This window comes from Salmo salar, chromosome ssa21, assembly GCF_905237065.1.
Source record: "Salmo salar chromosome ssa21, Ssal_v3.1, whole genome shotgun sequence".
NCBI lineage: Eukaryota > Metazoa > Chordata > Actinopteri > Salmoniformes > Salmonidae > Salmo > Salmo salar.
This window is the reverse complement of record NC_059462.1, coordinates 29670264-29686637: the sequence shown is the minus strand read 5'-3', so window position 1 is coordinate 29686637 and position 16374 is coordinate 29670264. Positions and strand designations below refer to the sequence as shown.

The window sequence follows — 16374 nt, the reverse complement described above, 5'->3', positions numbered from 1 at the left end:
AAGACCCTCAAACTTTTGCAGATGCACAATTGAGAGCATCCTGTTGGTCTGAACCACCGCCTGGTACAGCAACTATACTGCCCGCAACCACAGGGCTCTACAGAGGGTGGTGCGGTCTGCCCAACGCATCACTGTAGGCACCCTACCTGCACCCCAGGAGAGCTACAGCACCTGATGTCACAGGAAGGCCAAAAAGATCATCAAGGATATCAACCACCCGAGCCACGGCCTGATCACTCCGCTACCATCCAGAAGGCGAGGTCAGTACAGGTGCATCAAAGCTGGGACTGAGAGATATAAGCTGTTTTTCAATCTCAAGGCCATCAGACTGTTAAATAGCCATCACTAGCCGGCTACCACCCGTTTACTCAACCCTGCACCTTAGAGGCTGCTGCCCTATATACATAGACATGGAATCACTGGTCACTTTAATAATGGATCACTAGTCACTTTTTAATAATGTTTACATGCTGCTTTACTCATCTCATATGTATATACTGTATTCTATTCTACTGTATTTTAGTCAATACCACTCTGACATTGCTCATCCTAATATTTATATATTTCCTAATTCCATTCTTTTACTTTTTAGGTTTGTGTGTTGTGAATTGTTAGATACACCTGCAATGTTTGAGCTTGGAAGACAAGCATTTTGCTACACATATTTAGCAGATGTTATTGCAGGTGTATGTGACCAATAAGATTTTATTTTAATAATAATAATAATAACTTTGTTGCCCCTGGTTCCTTCTTGTTAGCCATATTGCCAACTTGGCCTGGCCAAACAAAAAGTTCAACATTGCTTGAATACCTCGGCCCCATCCCAAACATCCCCACAGAGAAGACCACCCTCAACCTCACACACACAACCCACCCCAACCCACCTATAGATGGCCTGCTAATCATTGATGCATTTTGTGTTTCAGGTGGTGAAGACAGTGGGCCTCCGGGAGGTGTGGTTCTTTGGCCTGCAGTACACAGACAGTAAAGGCTACAGCACGTGGCTCAAACTCAATAAGAAGGTGACGCAGCAGGATGTGAAGAAGGAGAACCCTCTGCAGTTTAAGTTCAGAGCCAAGTTCTTCCCTGAGGACGTGTCTGAGGAACTCATCCAGGAGATTACGCAGAGACTCTTCTTCCTGCAGGTAATTTTTATTTTTTTGGTCCTGGCTGATTTCTTTAGATTTTCCCATGATGTCAAGCAAAGATTGTCTGACAATTCTCCCCAATGCGACTAGTTAATTCTGTAGTGTTGGAAGGGAGCCCAGCTCTGACTCAACAGGAGTCCTCTTCTGTTGACTGGACTCTGCTGGTTCCCCTCACAGCTCATCAGAGTGTGTGCGCCACTCAGTCATTGGACTCCATTGACCTGAACTTACACTCTCACATGCACACTCGGTCATGCTCACTACAACATGCATGCACACACACACACACACACACACACACACACACACACACACACACACACACACACACACACACACACACACACACACACACACACACAGTTCTACAGTGTGTCCTTTGTACTCACAATGTACATTGCAGATCCAAACAAGCGTGTGTGTGTTCCCTGCCCATTCCAGGTGAAGGAGGCCATCCTGAACGATGAGAACTACTGTCCTCCAGAGACTGCCGTGTTGCTGGCCTCCTACTCTGTCCAGGCCAAGTATGCAGACTACAACAGAGACGTCCACAAGCCTGGTTATCTCACCTCTGACCGCCTGCTGCCACAGAGGTCTGTACCCCATACCCATTCCTCTGTTCCCTCTCTGTTCCCTCTCTGTCCCCCTCAGAGGGTGTGTGTGCTTTCTTAAATGAGCTGTTCTTTAGTAAAGTGGCTCATCTCCCTCACAATAAATCTGTTCGGTCTTTTGTTGCCAGGACTCTACTATGGCTCTGTTTGAATAACCCTGTGTGTGTGTTCTGCAGAGTGTTGGAGCAGCACAAGTTGACTAAGGAACAGTGGGAGGACAGAATACAGACCTGGCATGAGGAACACACAGGCATGCTCAGGTAGGTCTGTGTATGAGGGTCTCTGTCTGTGTGTGTGGCTTTGTATGAGGGTGTTTGTATCACACTTTCTCCTCTACACATGTTCTAACTTTCTAATGTGTGTTTGTGTACACAGAGAGGACTCAGTGATGGAGTATCTGAAGATAGCCCAGGACCTGGAAATGTATGGAGTCAACTACTTTGAGATCAAGAACAAGAAGGGAACCGAGTTGTGGCTGGGTGTGGATGCACTGGGACTCAATATCTACGAACATGAGGACAAGTACGCAATACTGACTTATACAATATGGAATATTTACTTGTCCACTTATTTATTTGATATACTCCATGACACTATCGCTCTCTGCTGGCCATGAATGGTACCTCTAGTTTCATTTTGTACTACTCTGACATCAAATCAAATGTTATTAATCAGATGCGCCAAATACAACAAGTGTAGACCTTACAGTGAAATACTTACTTGCGAGCCCCTAACCAACAACGCAGTTTAAAAAAATACGGATAAGAATAAGAAATAAAAGTAACAAGTAATGTACTGTAAATAGGTAGTTATCTTCCCATTGCATATTACTGTAATAGCATAGTGTTGAGACAGTCTGTGTTTTCCCTTCCCTCCTCCCCAGGTTGACACCAAAGATTGGCTTCCCCTGGAGCGAGATCAGAAACATCTCCTTCAACGACAAGAAGTTTGTCATCAAACCCATCGACAAGAAAGCCCCAGTAAGTCCGTCTACCAGGAAGGTAGGAGATCAGTCTACCGGGAGGGTAGGGGATCAGTCTACCGGGAGGGTAGGGGCTCAGTCTACCGGGAAGGTAGGGGCTCAGTCTACCGGGAGGGTAGGGGAACAGTCTACCGGGAAGGTGGGGGATCAGTCTGCCGGGATGGTAGGGGATCAGTCTACCGGGAAGGTGGGGGATCAGTCTACCGGGAAGGTGGGGGATCAGTCTACCGGGAAGGTGGGGGATCAGTCTACCGGGAAGGTGGGGGATCAGTCTACCGGGAAGGTGGGGGATCAGTCTACCGGGAAGGTGGGGGGATCAGTCTACCGGGAAGGTAGGGGATCAGTCTACCGGGAAGGTGGGGGATCAGTCTACCGGGAAGGTGGGGGATCAGTCTACCGGGAAGGTGGGGGATCAGTCTACCGGGAAGGTGGGGGATCAGTCTACCGGGAAGGTGGGGGATCAGTCTACCGGGAAGGTGGGGGATCAGTCTACCGGGAAGGTGGGGGATCAGTCTACCGGGAAGGTGGGGGATCAGTCTACCGGGAGGGTAGGGGACGGTGGGAGGAAATAATACAACACAATGTACAATAAACAATGAGAATATAATTATAATAATATTGGAGTAGAGTTGTCCACCCCTGTTCTCCACCTTGCACTGTCTGTAAATGACCTGTAAATTGAGTTAACCCCTTCAACTCCTCTTCCTTTTTCTCCCCTCCTCCTCTCCCTGTAGGACTTTCTATTCTACGCGCCACGGTTGCGGATCAACAAGCGTATCCTGGCGCTGTGCATGGGGAACCACGAGCTGTACATGAGGAGGAGGAAGCCTGATACCATCGAGGTGCAGCAGATGAAGGCCCAGGCCCGGGAGGAGAAACACCACAAACAGATGGAGAGGTACAGTACTGGGCCAACACATGCAGACATGTGGTTGTGATTCTGACCAGAAGGGGCAGCATTGTATTAAAATATGTCTGGTCTGCATTAGAACCACATAAAAGGTAAATCTCTGTATTTCCTTGATTCCCAAAAGGAGGGGAGAAGAGAGGATACAGGGAATTACAGAAATGAAAATGAGATACAAGCCTGATCTACCATCCTGACAGCAGCTCTCTGAAGATCAGGATGGTCCAAAGAGGCTATTGAGATACAGCCATGGACTGCATATCTCTGTATGCAGTGGTGTAAAAATACTTTAAAGGACTATTTAAGTAGTTTTGGGGGTATCTGTACTTTACCATTTATATTTTTGACAACTTTTTACTTTTACTTCACTATATTCCTAAAGAAAAGATGTACTTTTTACTCCCATACAGTTTCCCTGAAACCAAAAGGTATTCGTTAAATTTCGAATGCTCAGACAGAACAGAATTATGGTCCAATTCACGCACCTATCAATATAACGCGTTGTCATCCCTACTGCCTCTGATCTGGCGGACTCACTAAACACAAATGTATATATTGTGTTTGTGTGTGCCCTTGTCTGTCCATAAAAACATATATTTTTTAATTGTGCCGTCTGGTTTGCTAAATATATGGAATTTTATGTATAGCTTTTACTTTTTCACTTTTACTCAAGTATGACAATTGAGTAGTTTTTCCAATACTGTTATGTGCATTTTTGTGTGTCTTGTCTTTTTGTAAAGTATCTCAGAATGTTGTACCTGTTTTGTGATGATAATTTTTTATACATAAAAATATAGTTTGATATTGAAATATATATATATATAAATATATATATATATATATATATATATATATATATATATATATATTTCTACAATTAGTTTAATTTGAATATATTATTAGCCCAGGCATGTTCATCGTCTTTTGTTTTACAGAGCCCAGCTAGAAAACGAGAAGAAAAAACGAGCGTACGCAGAAAAAGAGAGGGAGAAGATGGAGAAAGAGAAGGATGAGCTGATCGAGAGACTCAGACAGATTGAGGAACAAACGCTAAAGGCCCAGAAAGGTATCTACACACACACACATATACACACACACAGACACGCTAAGGATACAACTTCAGAGGGAAAATGACTGATTTGCATTCTCTCACTTACTTTTAAATGTCATAGGTTAACCTTGCAAGCAACACCTTGGTGTTACACTAAAGGAGTCCGTGTGCTTCCAAGCCGAAACAATTCTCAAGAGTAGTTTGTGTATATATTATGATGACATTTTGTGACATTTTTGTTCGTTCTAGACTGTTTTTCGGCTGTTCTGCCACACTGAAAAATTTAAAAATGCTGCACCAAACAACTTAGTTAGATGTAAAATTGCACTACTAAGATCTCCTTGTCAAAAATGTCAAAATTAATGACAGATTTCTTGAGGTATTTTAGAATAATTCTGACTATTTTGAGGAAGTGTATACAGGCTACGGCGTCTCAAAATGGACGCCTTTTTATAGTTTTTCAAGGGAAGGTCTTTTAAGGGACTATGCGAGCACACTCATTCGGTTCAGCTAGCTGAGGCGCCAGCCGAACTGAAGCATGCTGACGCCTTAACACCCACTGTAGTACACAACTGGTGTTCAGACTCTCAATTATCACAGAACAAGTTCACAGCTACAAAATTTGCATCCTAGCCTCTTATCAAGAGGAATGGGATATCAGTTAGAGATGGGCATAGGATGACACTGCCAGCTGTTATATCATGTTACGGGAACATTCTCTCTATTGTTGGCCCTTGACTTGTTGCACCACAGCTTTTCTGTTAGGACAGGACATAGCATACCTAGGGTGTATTTGCAGAGTGAAGTCTTGGACAAGTATTAGCCATTGAGGCTGTAGTGCCGATATTATGGTGCCTCTAGAAATCTGTTTTTATAATATAGATGAGGCCTTTCTCAGGTAAACACTGTCATTCCACTGGATATTATTTGAGTACTCCTCTTGTTTCATAACATATATAGATTCATCTGTGAATGTATGTCAGGAAAGATGGGTGCGATTCTTGCTCAGATCGGAGTATATTTGTCATAAATTGTTGTCAATTGTGTGTGTATCTTTGTCTGTTTGTGTCGTTCTGTGCACGCTCATGCAGAGCTGGAGGATCAGACGCGCAGGGCCCTGGAGTTGGACCAGGAGAGGAAGAGAGCGAAGGAGGAGGCAGAGAGGTTGGAGAAAGAGAAACAGGCAGCAGAGGAGGCCAAGGCAGCGCTGGTTAAACAGGCTGCTGACCAGATGAAGAACCAGGAACAACTGGTAACACATCACATCACCAGTCTGGGCCACGCTTTGGATCTGGGCCCCGTTTACTGAACATACTTTCAGTGCATACTTCTTTTCTTCCTTCCTTGAAAAAAATCACTGATCTTATATGAAATGATTAGTGAATGCAATATGATAAGACACCTTACTCTGCTTTCTATTTATTGATTACGTCAAGGAAGGAAGGAAGGATGTATAGGTCTTAGTGTAGTTAAAACATGTAAATATACCTACTGTAGGCAGGTATACAGTAATTCTCTAAGTCAACAATCTCCTCTGGATTGTGTAATTATCACACTAAAACAGTTGTAAATTCTCTATTCTACATTAAAACTGTGTGGTTCGAGCCCTGAATGCTGATTGGTTGACAGCCGTGTTATTTCAGACGGAATAACACAGCTATTTTTATTTATTTAACCTTCATTTAACTAGGCAAGTATGACAGCATTTATTTTTACTGCCGTAATTACATTGGTAACCAGTTTAGAATAGCAATAAGGCACCTCGGGTTTGTGCTATATGGCCAATATACCACTGCTCAAGGCTGTATGCAGGCACTCTGCGTTGCGTTGTGCGTAAAGACCAGTCCTTAGCCGTAGTATATTGGCCATATACCACAAACCCCTGAGGTGCCTTATTGCTTAGACATATCATCACTGTAATAACCCTGTCCCTGCTCTATTATCACCATGTCAATACATACTACAATATAATAACAACATAGTTGTATGTAAATAAGTGAGACTGACTTTTTGTAAACACCTCCTCTGGTCACACTCGATTTTATGGATGGTTTTACTAGCATTCCACAGGTGATTTGGTTATTCCTCATCTTGGTATTTAACTTGACATGCCTAAGCCCAACGCATAGCTCAACGTTGTGCTTCAGCTCCAAATGACTGATTATTGTCTTATTTAGAGATAGTCATTGGTTTAAAGGGATAGTTCACCCAAATGACAAAATAACATATTGCTTTCCTTACCCTGTAAGCAGTTTATGGCAAAGGTATGACAGCAATTCATGCTTTGGTTTTGTTTACCTGGCCACTGTTTCTGGCCATTGTGGCACAACTCCAATGCAAGTCATGCACTTCATGTCCAAATCATCCTAAAATATAAAAAAATGTATTGTATAACGCAATGAAGTTGCAAATAGATGATTTGGACATACATTTGATTTTTGGCCAGGTAAACAATAGCAAAGCATGAATTGCTGGCACACCTTGTCCATAGACTGCTTACAGGGTAAGGAAACCAAAATGTAATTTGGGTGAACTATCTCTTTATGCGTAGGGAAATAACATTGATGCATTTGGTTTGATGCTGTGTTGGAAGGCCCTGGGGCAGTACCCTTTTTAGAGTGCTGACAGATATGTGCGATTGAGGTGTTAATGGGGGGAATTATATCTAATAATTCATTAATATTTCATTGGTGGTATATTTCATTGGTGGTATAACATGTTAACAGTACTCACCACAGAACCATGTGTCAATTTATATTGATATTGTTTGGTCATTAAGTTTAATGTGGAGGAGAGTGGGCCATGGCCAACTCTAGCAGGCAGGTGGCCAGTGTGTTGGGGTGTGTGTGTGACAGAAGGGTGCCTTGTGCTTGTCGCTCTCAGGCCGCTGAGCTAGGAGAATTCACCGCCAAAATCGCTCTGCTTGAAGAGGCCAAAAGGAAAAAGGAAGAGGAAGCGACCGAATGGCAACACAAAGTAACAGTTACCTCCTCTACCTCTGTCTGACCCCCGCATGCCCCCTGCGCTTACTGAACTAATGCATTATTATAATGGTGTCTGGATTTTTTTTCATTGTGTGTGTCTGTCCTTTTTATTTGCATGTTAACCCGTTACTGTGTGCATGAATGTTTTACTGCTTTTTACAAGTCTCTGGCCTGCTCAGGCCCTACACGCGCATTACCTTTTAAATACAGATGTCCTTGTCTTTTGGCAAATGTATCTTAAAATGTGTTGGTGTATGAGTTTGTGTGTGAAAGCAAGAATGTTTGTTCTACCTGTAGTGGATCCAAATAGAATATTGAAATGTGTCAGTACTGTGTGATAGTTATATACGATACAATAGATAAGCACTTTATTGAACGCCAAGTGACAGTATTTCGCACATTAACCTCCCCCTCCCCATTAGGCCATCTCAGCCCAGGAGGACCTGGAGAAGACTAAAGAGGAGCTGAAGTCTGTGATGTCATCACCCCCGGCGCCAGAACACGATGAGCAGGATGAGACGAACGCTGAGGGTAGCACCGAGCTGCACAGTGATGGGGTCACCAGCCACCACAGTGAGGAGGAACGTGTCACAGAGGCCCAGAAGAACGAACGCGTCAAGGAACAGCTGCAGGTAGGCTAATGAAGACATGGCCTCACTTACATTTAACATTTTAGTCATTTAGCAGGCGCTCTCTCCAGAGCGACTTACTGTACAATTAGTGCATTCCTCTTAAGATAGCTAGGTGAGGCAACAATACATCACAATGGTCCTCTGTAGCTCAGTGGGTAGATCATGGCTCTTGCAATGCCAAGATAGTGGGTTCAATTCCTGGAATTACCCCTATGTGAGAAAAGGTTGTACTCTATGGATGTTGAAGAGCATTAACCTGCAGGAGCGTGTCACCGCTTTGATGTTTGCAGAGAACGACATGGTGTTGTCCAGGGTCACGCCAAGGTTCTTTGCACTCTGGGAGGGGGACACTGTGGAATTGTCAACCATCATGGAGCGGGCAGGCCTTTCCCAGGAGATAGAGCAGCTCTGTTTTGTTGAGCTTGAGGTGGTGGTCAGACATCCAAGCTGAGATGTCTGCCAGGCAGGCAGAGATGCGTGTTGCCACCTGGGTCTCAGAAGGGAGGGAAGCAGAAGAGTAATTGAGTGTCATCCACATAGCAATGATCAGAGAGACCATGTGAGGATATGACTGTTGAGAGACTTGGTGTAAAGAGAAAAGAGGATGGTGATGATGCAAAGAGACTTGGTGTAAAGAGAAAAAAAACTTGGTGAAAAGAGGATGAGCGCCTAGAACCGAGCCCACGGGGACACCAGTAGTGAGAGCACGTGGTGCAGACACAGATCCTCTCAACACCACCTGGTAGTTGTGACCTGCCAGGTAGGATGCAATCCAGGAGTGTGCAGAAGCCTAAGATGCCATTAGGGAAGCTCAAACTGTAGGGTTATGGTTAGGCCTAGTGTTTGGGTTAATGGATCAACAGTTTGCTGATAATTTAAGTGTTCTCTTTCTTCCCCTCTCCCTCTCTGTCAGGCTCTGAGTTCAGAGTTGGCCCAGGCGAGGGACGACACCAAGAAGACCCAGAATGACATGCTACATGCGGAGAACGTGAAGGCTGGGAGGGACAAGTACAAGACCCTGCGTCAGATCCGTCAGGGCAACACCAAGCAGCGCATCGACGAGTTTGAGTCCATGTGAGAGACCTCGCCCTCCCACCCTTGCATTGCCACGACAACAGCTCGTTTTTGTGTACAGCAAAACCTGCCTGTTCCCGTCCCATTCCCCCAAATCCCTACTTGCAAAAAGGCCAGTGGTGTGTGGATTCAATGTCCCGCCAACTATGCCTTGCCAAAGCTCTGTCCACTAGCGGATTGCCAATCAAACTGCTCCATGCTTAGAGCTCTGCCCAACCACATCTGGAATCGCCTAATCTGGAATGGCAAGCAACATACTGTCGAAGCGAACTTCTCCATGAGCAAAGGATAATTTAATGCTTGCATGTCTGATGTAAGAATGGATAGAGAAATTGGTTGATATCTTGCTTTTATTGAGAGGGAACAATTGCAGTTTAACTTTTTGATGTCGCTGGCAAGCTTATATGTAAAGCTTTAAATACCGTACCTTACGTTTATTTGTTTGCCATTAGTTTAAGAATTTTAATAGTTTTCTTTTTTTTTTTACGAAACAGCCTTATTTGTCTCATTTAATTTCGGCTTCATATTTAACTGTGGTGAGTTAGCTGTGCTCTAGTCAGTCATGGGTCAGCTGATGTTGAACCAGTGGTTTAATTCCTCCAGACTTTGGCAACAGCGTTTATCTGTCCGTTCTTATACCTTTGTGTCGTTTATCGTCCATTGAAGCATTTACCATTTATTTATTTTCGTTCACAATAAAGATTCCATGTATATTTCTTATTTCCAGTCAGTCAAAGTGTTCATCCCCAGGTTGAATGAGGTAAAACCAAATGGGAGGGAGGCAGCAGTCCAATATTATATGGATGGAGTGATATGAGGAACTGTTTCTTTTGAACATTCCAGATTCATCACCTTCCAGACATGTAAGAATGGGGAAAATAATAGAACCACAAAACCGCCCTAGCCACGTTGGTTTTCTAAATCAAGGTTATGTAAGGAATGATCAGTCAGCCACCTCCTTGAATTTACAACTGGTGTTGTTTCTGCTGAAAGAAAAAAACAGTTATTAAATTGTAAATATCAATTGTTTTACCCTTAATGTCAACCGATGTACAATAATGTACTTTACTAACCTTTGTCATCTTGAGTTATAACTTTGAACCCATTAATCATTTGTTAAAAACATTTTAAAAAAAAAAATGTAATGTGGTAGTAACCTTTCCAGAGATATTACCTAGTGTTGTAGAAAGATGACGACACATTATAGGCTATTCATTCAACTTTATCACCCCAGTAAATGTAACATCCATTTTGAAATTTCAGATGTCAGAGTGCCTTCGGGAAAGTATTCAGATCCCTTGACTTGTTTCACATTTTGTTACATTATAGCCTTATTCTAAAATGTATTAAATTGTTTTTTTTCCCCTCATCAAACAGTACCCCATAATGACTAAGCAAAAACAGGTTTGCTAATTTATTTTAAAAAACAACTGAAATATACTTTATTGAAGCAGCTTTTACAGCATCGAGTCTTCTTGGGTATGACACTACGAGCTCGGCACACCTATATTTGGGGAGTTTCTCCCGTTCTTCTATGCAGAGTCTTTGTGGTTCCAAATTTCTTTCATTTAGGAATGATGGAGGCCGCTGTGTTCTTGGGGATCTTCAATGCTGCAAAAATGTTTTGGTACCCTTTCCCAGATCTGTGCCACGACACTATCCTGTCTTTGCGCTCTACGGACAATTCCTTCGGCCTCATGGCTTGGTTTTTGCTCTGATGTGCACTGTCAACTGTGGGACCTTATATAAACAAGTGTGTGCCTTTCCAAATCATGTCCATTGTATTGAATTTACCACAGGTGGACTCCAATCAAGTTGTAGAAAAATGTAAAGGATGATCAATGGAAACAGGATGCACCGGAGCTCAATTTTGAGTATCATGGCAAAGGGTCTGAATACTTACAGTACTGGTCAAAAGTTTGGACACCTACTCATTCAAGGATTTTTCTTTATTTTTACTATTTTCTACGTTGTAGAATAATAGTGAAGACATCAAAACTATGAAATAACACCTATGGAATCATGTAGTAACCCAAAAAGTGTTCAACAAATCAAAATATACTTTATATTTCAAATTCTTCAAAGTAGCCACCCTTTGCCTTGATGACAGCTGAGCACACTCTTGGCATTCTCTCAACCAGCTTCATGAGGTAGTCACCTGGAATGCATTTGTTAAACAAATTAAAATATTCTTCAAAGTAGCCAGCCTTTGCCTTGATGACAGCTTGGCAAATTCTTGGCATTCTCTCAACCAGCTTCACCTGGAATGCTTTTCCAACAGTTTTGAAGGAGTTCCCACATACGCTAAGCACCTGTTGGCTGCTTTTCATTTATTCACTCTCCAGTCCAACTCATCCCAAACCATCTTAACTGGGTTGAGGTCGGGTGATTGTGGAGGCCAGGTCATCTGATGCAGCACTCCATCACTCTCCTTCTTGGTCAAATAGCCCTTACACAGTCTGGAGGTGTGTTTTGGGTCATTGTCCAGTTGAAAAACAAATGATAGTCCCACTAAGTGCAAACCAGATGGGATGGCGAATCGCTGCAAAATGCTGTGGTAGCCATGCTGGTTAAGTGTGGCTTGAATTCTAAATAAATCACTGACAGTGTCACCAGCAAAGCACCCCCACACCATCACACCTCCTCCTCCATGCTTCCTGGTGGGAACCGCAGATGCGAAGATCATCCGTTCACCTACTCTTCGTCTCACAAAGACACGGCGGTTGGAAACAAAAATCTTACATTTGGAACAAAATCTTACAAAGGACAAATTTCCACCGGTCTAATGCCCATTGCTCGTGTTTCTTGGCCCAAGCAAGTTTCTTCTTCTTATTGGTGTCCTTTAGTAGTGGTATCTTTGCAGCAATTCGTCCATGAAAGCCTGATTTATGCAGTCTCCTCTGAACAGTTGATGTTGAGATGTGTCTGTTACTTGAACTCTGTGAAGAATTTATTTGGGCTGCAATTTCTGAGGCTGATAACTCTAATGAACTTATCCTCTGCAGCAGAGGTAACTCTGGGTCTTCTTTTCCTGTGGTGATCCTCATGAGAGCCAGTTTCATCATAGCGCTTGATGGTTTTTGCGACTTCACTTGAAGAAACTTTCAAAGTTCTTGAAATTTTCTGAATTGACTGACCTTCATGTCTTTAAAGTAATGAAGGACTGTCGTTCCTCTTTGCTTGTTTGAGCTGTTCTTGCCATAATATGGACTTGGTCTTTTACCAAATAAAGCTATCTTCTGTGTACCACTCCTACCTTGTCACAACACAATTGATTGGCTCAAATGCATTAAGAAGGAAAGAAATTCCACAAATTAACTTTTAACAAGGCACACCTGTTAATTGAAATGCATTCCAGGTGACTACCTCATGAAGCTGGTTGAGAGAATGCCAAGAGTGTGCACAGCTGTCATCAAGGTAAAGGGTGGCTACTTTGAAGAATCTCAAATATAAAATGTATTTTGAATTGTTTAACACTTTGTTTGCTATCTCCAGGATTCCATATGTGTTATTTCATAGTTTTGATATCTTCACTATTATTGTATAATGTAGAACATAGTAAAAATAAAGAAAAACCCTTGAATGAGTAGGTGTGTCCAACCTTTTGACTAGTACTGTATGTAAGTAAGGTATTTCACTTTTTATACATTTTCAAAAATTTCTAAAAACCTGTTTTCGCTTTGTCATTATGGGGTATTGTTTGTTTTATAATAAGGCTGTAACAAAATGTGGAAAAAGTCAAGCGGCCTGAATAATTCCGGAGGCACTGTATGTACGCATCATCTTCAGACATTCTTTTCAGTATGACAATGTTTATGGGGGGAAGAAATATTATATTTGAAGAAAGAAAAAATATTTGAGTTAGGCCGGTTCGATTTGACATTTAAAGGTACAGTAAAACCTAGCATTATTATCGAAACAATGATGTTGACATGAGGCTTCTTACGTGTTATTTAACTTCCTTAGTTAATTACTATTATTTTCCTGTCAAACCATTCCCTGTAGGCTACAATACACTTATCTGACATATACCCTAGATCATTGAACTATCATAGTCACATCATACACACTCGCCTCATCAACATCATATCTTAATGAACCCCAGCACCATTTTGGCAGCACACCCATCCCATCCCCAAAAAAGAAGACGCATTGTCATCATCTGAAAGCTTGAATAGGTCTTTATTGCTCTTATTATTAATCTTAACATAAAGGAGTCAACATATACCATTTGGCCACAGTTCCCTGAATTGGCATGTAAGTCTGCTACAGGCCAGAGTGTCATAGAGAGTCACATGCTCTGGGGTTCCAGTACCTAAAGCTCATTGTTGCAACATGTGTTTCCTCCCATTCACATACAGTACAGTAAAGTCACTAAGGCAACACATCAACATCACATCAGGCCACAGTTCTTGTTCTCCATTCCCCAGATTCCATTTTGGCTTGAAATGACCCATGTTGACCTGTGAAGAAAGCAGCATCATAATTCAGAAATATAAGTTAACCCTCAATTATTTTGCCAATTGCTTTGGTCCCTGACAGAATACCCAAATCCCAACCTTATTTTTGTGGATACTTTTTTTTTAACAATCATTTTTAAGACATTTATTATATTTAACAGTTTTATTGTAGCACAAATGATGTTGGATTTAAAGCACAGCAGTGATGAATATGAAAATAAATTATACTTGACATTGGAAAGTTTGACACATTAAAATCTATTTGTTTTGCTTGAATTGTAGGCCCTGGATGCAGACTGACAAAATTAAACAAACAGTTAGACCAATGACATAAAACCAATTACGACCCAAATTCCAAAATGACCAAAAAATGGCCATGGTGGAAGAAATTCAACCCAGTACTATATCCAAAACCCAGCACATACACTGTCTTCAAACTGAACCTCACGTCATCAAAGGGTGATTCATTATACAAAAGGTGAACGGTACAGTACAGCCTATATCCGGTGAGGAAAACCACCCAAACAATTTCCCTAAAATGTCTTAATGCTGATAAAAAAAATACATCACAAATAATTCCAAAATCACCTCTTTAAAAAAATCAGGACATGGAAAAATAAATGTTTAACTGAACATGGTTCAGACTATCATTGGATGTGTTTAAAAAAGTAGAGGCATTTACTACTCTGGCACACCCCGGCACACACTGGCACACCCTGGCACACCCCGGCACACACTGGCACACACCGGCACACCCTGGCACACCCCGGCACACCCTGGCACACACTGACACACCCCGGCACACCCCGGCACACACTGGCACACACTGGCACACCCTGGCACACCCCGGCACACACTGACACACCCCGGCACACCCCGGCACACACTGGCACACCCTGGCACACCCTGGCACACCCCGGCACACACTGGCACACCCCGGCACACACTAGCACACCCCGGCACACCCTGGCACACCCCGGCACACACTGGCACACCCCGGCACACACTGGCACACCCCGGCACACACTGGCACACCCCGGCACACACTGGCACACCCCGGCACACACTGGCACACACTGGCACACCCCGGCACACACTGGCACACACTGGCACACACTGGCACACCCCGGCACACCCCGGCACACACTGGCACACAGTGCCCTGCAGCTACTGAGAAGACTCTTTTTTTAGAAAGGTGCTAGACGTCAAGTCTTGGGTGGCGGTTTTATTCGGCCACAATGTCACATGCTCGCTCAGCTCAAAGCTAATATGCCAACCAACTCAGGGGACCAGAAAAGAACACTGCTATTCAGTGACTTACCATGTAATACTTCTGTGTGAATGGACATGGTTTCTTATATGTAAAAAAAACAAACATATTTTAACCTTTTGGCTGTTGTCATGTTGAGAAACTGGTTCCAGAGAGTAAGTATTGTCTTTGTCAAGTCAGCAGTGTTCCACTGATCCTCTGAAGGGATAGGCTTAGTTTGATGAGAGAGCTGAGAACCACGGTACAAAAACATGTTAAGTGAAAGATCATGACCATCAATACGGGCTGATGGGGAAGAAAAAATTCTCTGCTTCCCATAAAGCTGACCCCCACAGTCACACACACATGACTGTGACCTGAGTTAGATTGTGACCAGCCAATGAGAAAACACACTTTCAGATCAATGATAATAAAACAACAACCAATATTTTCTGTCCTTTCTGTCTGTTGATCACCAATCACAGTACAGTAGTTGGAAGAAATTGCATTTGATGACTTTTCTTTCCCAAATAATTCTTAAAAACGCAATACAACATTTCCCAAAATATATTTTAGAACATTAGCAAATGTGACCAATTACGGCACATAAATCTCAAAATACTTTTTGTATACATATTCTCATATAAAACAATGATCTGGTTTAAGTTAATAGGATACAATTTGTATCAACGAGGAGAGGGATTCTCTTGGCCACTAAAGTTTGTAGTGGTCAGGTTACCTTGGCAACACAAGTCCAGTGTTTTGGACTGTAACAGGTAGATGTAGTCCCTGCTTTGTGTGAGCAAGGCATTTCCCAACACAGTGTCATTGCCTAACTATTCCTATTCACTGAGCGATTGTGGCAACTTACAATGGATTCTAAGCCAGGAGGTAGAGGCTAGAAATACCTTGTCCACAGAGTTAAGTACATAGACAGCTACAGTACAGCACCATCTGTCTGTCTGTCTGGATGGTTACACCTGATGTCTTCTCTTGTAATGAAACCCTAGCAACAGAAACCCCCTTCAACTAAAATAATCTCACACATAAAAAGGACAAAGGGACAATAATAAATTAACACATTCATATGTTTAAGTAAAACTTTAAGATAAACATCTGCACCTGCACTAGTTTGCATATCCTTAAGAACCATCTGATTTCAATGGCCAGAATGGTTGTTGGAGGACAAAAAAAGTGGTTAAAAAAAGAAAGCGAAAATCAATATCGCAATCTCTCAAGCTGTGAAGTAAGCTTCAGAGCTCTCCCCAGAGAGGAA

General features: G+C 42.6%; 1 protein-coding gene across 3 annotated transcripts in view; it reads left to right on the top strand.

Moving 5' to 3' along the window:
* LOC106582091 (radixin) overlaps positions 1-10515 on the top strand; it is a 32077-nt gene extending 21562 nt beyond the window's left edge. Inside the window, exons 4-14 of one of the 3 annotated variants that reach the window (XM_014164828.2) lie at positions 927-1145; positions 1590-1741; positions 1936-2019; positions 2135-2281; positions 2643-2739; positions 3476-3639; positions 4584-4714; positions 5791-5951; positions 7583-7675; positions 8106-8315; positions 9229-10515. In XM_014164828.2, coding sequence (XP_014020303.1) covers positions 927-1145; positions 1590-1741; positions 1936-2019; positions 2135-2281; positions 2643-2739; positions 3476-3639; positions 4584-4714; positions 5791-5951; positions 7583-7675; positions 8106-8315; positions 9229-9393 — 1623 coding nt within the window. In that variant the 3' untranslated portion in view covers positions 9394-10515. Of the gene's footprint in view, positions 1-926; positions 1146-1589; positions 1742-1935; positions 2020-2134; positions 2282-2642; positions 2761-3475; positions 3640-4583; positions 4715-5790; positions 5952-7582; positions 7676-8105; positions 8316-9228 lie in introns of all 3 variants that reach the window. The other 2 variants (XM_014164827.2, XM_014164829.2) reach the window with 2 other exon arrangements.
* Positions 10516-16374: the final 5859 nt, after the last annotated feature.